The following is an 8,451-nucleotide window of genomic DNA, read 5'->3' as shown; positions in this document are numbered from 1 at the left end:
CAGTGCAGAGTATAGAACATAGGGTACGGAAGGAGAATTGTTGTGAGAAGCGGTGGATTGAGTGGAAAATTCCAGGTTCAGCAGCGATAGATTATCCTGTTTCTATCTAAGGGAGCACTAGCCTCACGTTCACTGACACAGAGAGTAAACACTGTCCAATGATCACGGCTGCAGTTTGGTCTCATCGTCCCTTCACAAGTCTGGAAGGATTGGAAAATACCTTTTTTTTTTAAATATATATTTTTATTAGAAGTAAGCACATATCATAATAAAAACATTTCATGTATATCAGTCTACGTTGATAATATTATCTGTTGTGTATTCATTCTGATTCTAGTTTTTTTTATATAGATAGAGAATAAGGAAGAAACAAAAAAAGACATGATAAAGAAGAATGGAATAATTTACTAATAATACATCATTGGAGATAGGTTCGTAAATTATTAAGTATAACTTTTCATCTAATCCTGAGTTCAAGCTTCAGTTAGGTTCCCATGCTGAACCAATCTACCCCTTCAAATAGTCAATAAATGGAGACCATATTCTAACAAAAGGTTCTTGTTTGTCCATTAAGACAAGTCTAGTTCTTTCCAAATGTAGGGTCTCCGACATTTCCATAATCCACATTTTAATTGTGGGGGTTATAGGACTTTTCCAAAATTTTAATATTAATTTTTACCAGTTATTATACTATAGTCGAGAAAGTTTCTTTGGCTTGTTGTAAGTTTTAGGTTTTGTTCTGATATTCCTAGTATTATTAGTTTTGAGTCGGGATCCAATTGGGTGTTGACAACTTCAGAAATTATTCTAAAAATATCAGTCCAGAAATTTTTGATTTTTATATAATTTACAAAAGTATGCGTTAATTTAGCCTCTAAATGCTGACATTTATCACAAATAGGAGAGATATGTGGGAAGATTCTATTTAATTTTGTTTTAGAGTAATGTAATCTATGTAATACTTTAAATTGTATTAAGGCATGTCTGGCATTTAACGAGCATTAATGTATATATTGTAGACTTTCGTCCCAAATATCTTTCGTTATAGGTTGGCCTAATTCATTTTCCCATGTGTGATAATATAATTCCGTCAATGGGACCTCACTATCTAAGAGGGTATTATAAATATGAGTTATTAATATTTCTGTATTAGGATGTTTATTCAAACATTCATCAAGGATTTCTGGATCCCTAGTTATGTAATCTTGTGTATTAGATTTAAGGTAATCTCTAAGTTGTAAATATCTGAAAAAGTTATTTGAGTGTAGTCTGTAAATCTGTAGTAACTCCTGAAATGAAAGAAAAGTGCCTTTCCTATAAAGATGTCCCATCTTTTTAATTCCATAATTTTTCCATTATGTAAAACCTTTATCCAATATGGAGGGTTTAAATAAACAGTTGTTTACAATGGGGAGACAGAGTGATAAATTATCCAATTTTAAAGTCTTTTTTAATTGTTTCCAAACTCGTATACCACTATATATTATAGGGTTTTCACTTTAGGTTTTTTTGTGCAATTTTGTGGGAGCAAACATAATCGAACCAATTTCAAAAGGCAAGCAGTCTTCATTTTCCATCTTTAACCAGTCTGGTTGCTGATCCATTTCTTCCAACCAGAAATTCATATTTTAATGTGGACTGCCCAAAATTAAAACAAAAAATTTGGTAAAGCTAAACCTCCATTTGCCTTTGATTTACATAGATGTTTTTTGCTTATTCTATGATTCTTATAATCCCAAATAAAGCTTGTAACAATGGAATTGACTTAAAAAAAATAAATGTTGGGAGATATATCGGAATTGATTGGAAGAAGTAATTGCGGTAAGAAGATCATTTTTAGAGCATTAATTCTACCAAACATTGAAATAGGAAGTGTTTTCCAATACTCAATATTCTTATGTAGTTTATTCAGTAAAGGTGGGAAGTTTAATTTAAATAAAGAAGTATAGTGGGTAGGGGGCGCTGCACTGGCAGCAGCCTGTCGGCAGCGTGTCCGTTTTTTTCAACTTTTTTTATTTTTTGAGTATGTTTAAAAGTCTGTTTTTAATGTTTCTTTGTGTGTTATGTGTGGGGGGTGGTGTGTGGGGGTAAGGGGGAAACCGTTTCGGCCGCCTCTTCCATGGAGAGGCGACTTTTTTCAGGTCGCCTCCCCCGTGGCCTAACAGCAAGGATCGGCGCGGACTTTCCCGGAGACGCGCCCGGAGCTTCAGCGGCGGGCACAGCGTGGACTCTCGGCGCGGAGCGGGCGAGCCCTCGCTGGGGCTCGCTGGAGGGGAGCGCTCCGTTTCGTTGGCCCGCGGCAGCCGGCAGCCTGAAGCCGCGGTCTGCACAGCTCCAGCTGGTGCAGCGTCTACAGCCCGGGATCCCTCGTGGAGTACCCGGTGGGAAGAAGAAGCTTCCACCGCCGGCCCGCGGCCGTCTTCTACCGCGGGTGCGGCATGGACTTATCATCTCCCCTGGAGGGGAGCTTCGACCGCCGGCCCTGCAGACTGCGGTGCTTCCGGCTGCGGCACGGCAGGTACTTTAAAACTTTGACCGCCGGCCTGCGGCCTACACCAGCCTGAAGCCGCGGTCTCTGGTTGGGAAGAGCCGATCCTGGACTCACCTTGACTTTGACTTTGTCCCTTACCATCTGGACGCCCGCAGCAACGGCTGTGGAGGGTGGAGGTCCCGACCACGGGGGAAAATGGAGGAGGTCTGGCCAAGCTCTGTGCTTTCCACCACAGTGATGAATGCTGTGGTGGATGTTTGTGTAAATTTTTTATTGTGGTTGTGTTCTTTATTACTGTACCGCTGCTGGCAACCCAAATTCCACCGACCTTGGTTGTGTGGCAATTAAATTATATCTATCTATCTATCATATGACTTAGTTAATAAATTCCTAAATATATTCCCAAATGTCTTAGTTGCATAAATTCCTGAAATTTTCCAGGTTCAGCAGCGACAGATTGTCCTGTTTCTATCTAAGGGGGCACTAGCCTCACGTTCACCGACACCGAGAGTAAACACATATCACTCCTCGTTCTTTGCATTCTGCTCTGGGCAACAGCCAAGCAACAACCATGGAAGTTCACATCTTTAATTCCATGGATTACGAAGAGTTTGTCGGTAAATTTGGGAATGTGGTCGAGAGATGTCCAATGATCACGGCTGCAGTTTGGTCTCGTCGTCCCTTCGCAAGTCTGGAAGCATTGGAAAATACCTTTGGAGACTTCATAGATTCATTGCTTCCATCTGGTAAGAATGCACAGAGCTATTTATTTAACAATTCATTGTAGGCATATTAAATACAAACTGCACAGATCTCATCTGAACACTACTGTGATGAGGTTTCACTTTTATCATGAAAGCCCAAAACAAAAGTAAAATTATAAACCTATGATAAATCTAAAAGGATTATTTATACAGTCAGCAAAGGCCCAGAACTAAATCGATATGGAATGGATTATTGAGCGTTTCAACTGAAGGTTACATAAACAACAATTTCTAAAAACTAACATGGAATTTGAAGCTAACCTAACCAAGGAAGAGATGGAAACCTTGTTTCATATTTAATCATCACAGTAAAATAATTACAATGGAAGACTTGTAGAACCTGGACTATTAAACATTGGGGCCCATGACCTGCTCTAGGCTTGTAGATGCGTGTACATGCGTGGAGATGCGTGTAGATGCGTGTAGATGTGTGGAGATGTGTGGAGATATGTGGAGATGTGTGTAGTTGTGTGTAGATGCATGGTGATGTGTGTAGCTGCGTGGAGATGTGTGTAGATGCATGGAGATGTGTGTAGCTGTGTGTAGATGTGTGTAGTTGCGTGGTGATGTGTGTAGATGTGTGTAGTTGCGTGGTGATGTGTGTAGATGTGTGTAGATGTGTGTAGGTGCGTGGAGCTGTGTGGTGATGTGTGTAGATGCATGGAGCTGTGTGTAGATGTGTGTAGATGCATGGAGCTGTGTGTAGATGTGTGTAGATGTGTGTAGATGCGTGGAGATGTGTGGTGATGTGTGTAGATGTGTGTAGATGCATGGTGATGTGTGTAGTTGCGTGGAGATGTGTGGTGATGTGTGTAGATGCATGGAGCTGTGTGTAGATGTGTGGAGATGTGTGTAGATGTGTGGAGATGTGTGTAGATGTGTGTAGATGCATGGAGCTGTGTGTAGATGTGTGGAGATGTGTGTAGATGTGTGTAGATGCATGGAGCTGTGTGTAGATGTGTGTAGATGCATGGTGATGTGTGTAGCTGTATGTAGATGCATGGTGATGTGTGTAGATGTGTGTAGTTGTGTGTAGATGCGTGGAGATGTGTGGTGATGTGTGTAGATGTGTGTAGCTGTGTGTAGATGCGTGGAGATGTGTGGTGATGTGTGTAGATGTGTGTAGACGTGTGTAGCTGCGTGGAGATGCATGGAAATGTGTGTAGATGCGTGGAAATGTGTGTAGTTGTGTGTAGATGCATGGAGTTGTGTGTAGATGCGTGGAGCTTAATATTAACTTAAAGCTTGAGAAGTGTAATTGAGCTGTTATTTTACGTTTTTGGTGATATTTTGCAACAAGACATTAATTTGCTCTGACTCATTAAGGTGTTTACTTGTCCACACCACAATGACACAGCTAAATATTACAACATATTAATATTTTAATATATAATATCACATAAATATACAATATTTGTAATATACAATATTACAAGTTTTACACCACTGCACATATTATTTTAACCGTTGGGCTTTGGGTGGAGGATGTCGACTAGCTGACCCAATTCTGAACAGAGTCCGGCAGAGATTGTCCGGCAGCACTGGACACTATCCACCATTATGTCTCCAGTGAGCAGAAATGTTAGACCTAAACCAGCAGGGATCCTCCTCGGTATCAAAAAAGCTTTATGGGCCAGTCCCACTTTGGCAAATTATCAGTGGACTGCCGGTGGAAAGGAGACTGTCAGAGTGGATATCTCACACTCACACACACACACACACACACACACACACACACACACACACACACACACACACACACACACACACACACACACACACACACACACACACACACACACACACACACACACACACACACACACACACACACACACACACCTTTAAGAGAGGGGGGGGGAGGAGAAGGGGGAAGAGAGGGGGGGTAGAACGGGGAGAAAGAAGGGGGGAGAAAGAAGGGGGGAGAGAGAAGGTGGGAGAAGGAGTGAAAATAACTTTCAAGAATCCAGGCACCTTTTAATAAGCCAGAGATACACAGCTGTGAAGTTCAGCAGACATTTAACATTACCGGTCGGTTATCCTTGGTTCTGAAAATTCCTGCTTACATTTTTTTCTCTCAATGGGACATGAAAATAACCGGTCAGCAAAGGCGATTAACTAATACTGCCTACAATTACCTCGACTTCCTACATGGCGACCCCACGGCAACTGCACCTATGACTAAAGAATTATCGATTATCTCCATGGCGATCAAATTTTGGTCGCAGAAACATTTTCAACGTGTAAAAAATTTGCGGCGACCATACTGAGGCAACGACTAGTTCCCAGAATGCGGGAACTCCTCGCGACCATGAAGGAGACTCACCAGAGACCACCAGCGAACATGTGGCGACCATATGGCGAGCGCAGAGTCTACTGCACTCACCTAAAAAGTCGCCTAAGTGGGACAGGCCCATCATTCTCCTTGCGCAAATTTACTTCTACTGCCCCTTAAATAACGTAGAATAAGGAACAGTACAACACAAAAACAGGCCCTTCAGCCCACAATGTCTGTACCGAACATGATGCCGTTAAACCAGTCTCCTCTGCTTGCACATCCCTGTGCCTATCTAAGAGCCTCTTGAATGCTTTTATCATATCTGGTTCCATCGCCGCTCCTAGCAGCACGTTCCAGACACTCACCACTCTTCTTTAAACATTGCCCCTCTTCATTCATGAATACAAGAACTGGTTTGACATTTGTTTCAAGTAACACCCGAACGCAGAAACTAGGGGTTCATTGTTTAAGTTGATCAATATATTGATTAGATCGCGCAAATTGATAATCAGACTAAAAAAGACACAAAGTACTGGAGTAACTCAATGGGTCAGGTAGCATCAGGTAGCATCTCTGGAGGACATGGATACATGATTGATTAGTTCACAGAATGCAATAATTAGACTGACATATACCTAAAAGGACATAAGTGCTGGAGTAAGTCAGCAGGTCAGGCAGCATCTCTGGAGAACGCACTGACTTTTATTATAAATTTACCCTATTTTAAATTTATTCCATATTCCATTTGCCATATTTTATTCAGTATGCATGTGTAAATTTGAGAGAATGAGACACAAAACACTGCAGTCGCTAGACTCGTGAGCAAAAGACAAAGTTCCTCTGGCACTCTGTTTTTTAAATTCTAAGGATTCAATTTGCTGATCAGCCAGCAGGTGGCGGTACGTTCCTATTGAATGATAATGAATCTCATTCCATAGATTTGACAGAAAAAGCCTAAGAAAGAAAGAACTGCTTCCACAAATACCTGCTAACTTTTCCCCACGTAAACGCCAGCAAGTTTGTGATTTCCTCATAAACACTCAAAAATGTGAAGGTCAAAAACTCTCAAATGGTTAATCCCGGAGTTTATCAGCACATCTTCAGGGGAATAATTATGCCTTGTAATATAGTCATACAGTCATACAGCATGGAAAAAGGCCCTTCGACACAACCTGCCCATGCTGATCAGGGTGCCGTATCTAAGTTAGTCGCATTTGCCCGCATTTGATCACCTTCCCTTTAAACCTTTCCTGTACCTGTTCAAGTATCTTTTAAATGCTGTCATAATACCTGCCCCAACTACCTCCTCTGGCAACTCGTTCCATTTACCACCACCCTCTGTGTGAAAAGTTGCCCTTCAGCTACCTATTACATTTTCCCCCTTAAACCTGCATCCTCTGGCTTTTGATTCCCCTAGTCTGGGTAAAATACTGCGTATTTACTCTATCTATACCCCCTCAGAGATTTTATGCACCTCTGCAAGATCTCTCCTCAACCTCCTGCACTCCAAGGAATAAAAGAATAAAAGCCTGTCCAACCTCTCCCTATAGCTCAGGCCCTCAAGTCCTTGCTAAATCCTCATAAATTTTCTCTGCATTCTTTGGAAAGTGACAGGTAGATACAGGTGGGTGGAGGGAGGGGGGTGGATGTTTAATTGGCAGATGGGTGGATTAAGTGACAAAGGCTGGAGGTAAAAATAAGCCAAAAGGGTATTAGAGAAGATGTGTGATAAGGTAATGCAACCCCCCCTCTCCCCCTCACTTGTATCCATTTATCACTTGCCAGGCTTTTTCCTGCCCAACCTCTCTATTCCAGCTTTCTCCCCACACTACAATCAGTCTGAATAAGGATCCAGATCCAAAATATCATTTGTCAATTCCCTCCACAAATGCAATCTGTCCTGCTGACTTTCACCAGACCATTGCGTTTTGCTCTAGATTGCACCAAACAGCGATCACCCTGTACACTAGCACTGTCCTACACACTAGGGACAATTTACAATATACAGAAGCCAATTAACCTACACATACGTGTATCTTGGAGTGTGGGAGGAAACCGGAGCACCTGGACAAAATCTATGCGGTCACAGGGAGAAAGTACAAACTCGGTGCCGACGCCATAACTAAATGGATGCCGGATTTTAAATTATTTATTTTTGTATTTTTAAGGGAAGGAGGGAATCTTGCGATGTCACCCTGACCTTGCTGGGAGAGGCCTGGTCCGGGGAACACTCACATCTGAGTCCAGGAGTGAGCAGAGTCAAGCAGGAATGACCACTCTCACTCTGGCCCAAAGGTCCCAGCTGAGTGAGTTAAACGCTTCGTACAAGAACAGGTTCCACTTCCCCTTCGTGATCTGTGCCAGGATGAATGACACGGTCACCATCATTGAGCAGATGACCATCAGGATCCACCACAGCCTGGAGCGGGAGCTTGAGACGGGCATTGGGGAGGTCAAGAAGATCTGCCGTCTGCGTCTGTTGGACATCTTCAATCAAGTGGCCCCCAGTACCAAGCTCTAACATCAGCACGGGAAATGGAAGTCGTAGTGGGTCACAGAGCCTCGTGTTTGGTCCACACCCCAATAGAGTCAACATTGTTGTCTTTGGTCCACCTTGTCCATGCTGACCAAATGGACACCGGAGTGGGTTATAATGCCTTGTGTTTGCCCCACAACCCAATAAAGTCAAAGCACTGTCACAGGCCAGAATGGGATAGTATAGTGTGAACTGGTGATTGATGGGCCGAATGGCCTGTTTCCATGTTGTATCTTTCATTCATTAATTCCTGCACTAACCATAGACCTTAATTTACCAGGTCTAAAATTGTGCCAATCTCCATCTATGCTTCCACAGTTTCCTTCGGGAGAAAGTTCCAACCATTCATTTCCTCAAAATGAAGAAACTAAGAACATAGAAC

The 8,451-nt window shown here is 42.4% G+C and overlaps 1 protein-coding gene across 1 annotated transcript; it reads left to right on the top strand.

Annotated features, from left to right (window-relative positions):
- The first annotated feature begins 372 nt into the window (after positions 1 to 372).
- Positions 373 to 8,242, top strand: LOC116974409 (2-oxo-4-hydroxy-4-carboxy-5-ureidoimidazoline decarboxylase-like). The gene is made up of 3 exons (XM_033022832.1): positions 373 to 431; positions 2,933 to 3,237; positions 7,702 to 8,242. Exons 2-3 carry the CDS (start codon positions 3,063 to 3,065, stop codon positions 8,052 to 8,054), a joined length of 528 nt encoding a protein of 175 aa, XP_032878723.1. The 5' UTR covers positions 373 to 431; positions 2,933 to 3,062; the 3' UTR covers positions 8,055 to 8,242.
- Positions 8,243 to 8,451: the final 209 nt, after the last annotated feature.

The sequence above is a fragment of the Amblyraja radiata genome, chromosome 6, assembly GCF_010909765.2.
Source record: "Amblyraja radiata isolate CabotCenter1 chromosome 6, sAmbRad1.1.pri, whole genome shotgun sequence".
NCBI lineage: Eukaryota > Metazoa > Chordata > Chondrichthyes > Rajiformes > Rajidae > Amblyraja > Amblyraja radiata.
The sequence above is the reverse complement of the archived record's forward strand: the minus strand, read 5'-3'. Positions and strand labels throughout refer to the sequence as shown.

Bases quoted from the DNA above. Each gene is read 5' to 3' on its own strand.
- LOC116974409 (XM_033022832.1), top strand. From the start codon at position 3,063: ATGGAAGTTCACATCTTTAATTCCATGGATTACGAAGAGTTTGTCGGT. The intron at 3,238-7,701 runs GTAAGAATGCAC...TGTATTTTTAAG, and splicing joins AGATTCATTGCTTCCATCTG to GGAAGGAGGGAATCTTGCGA.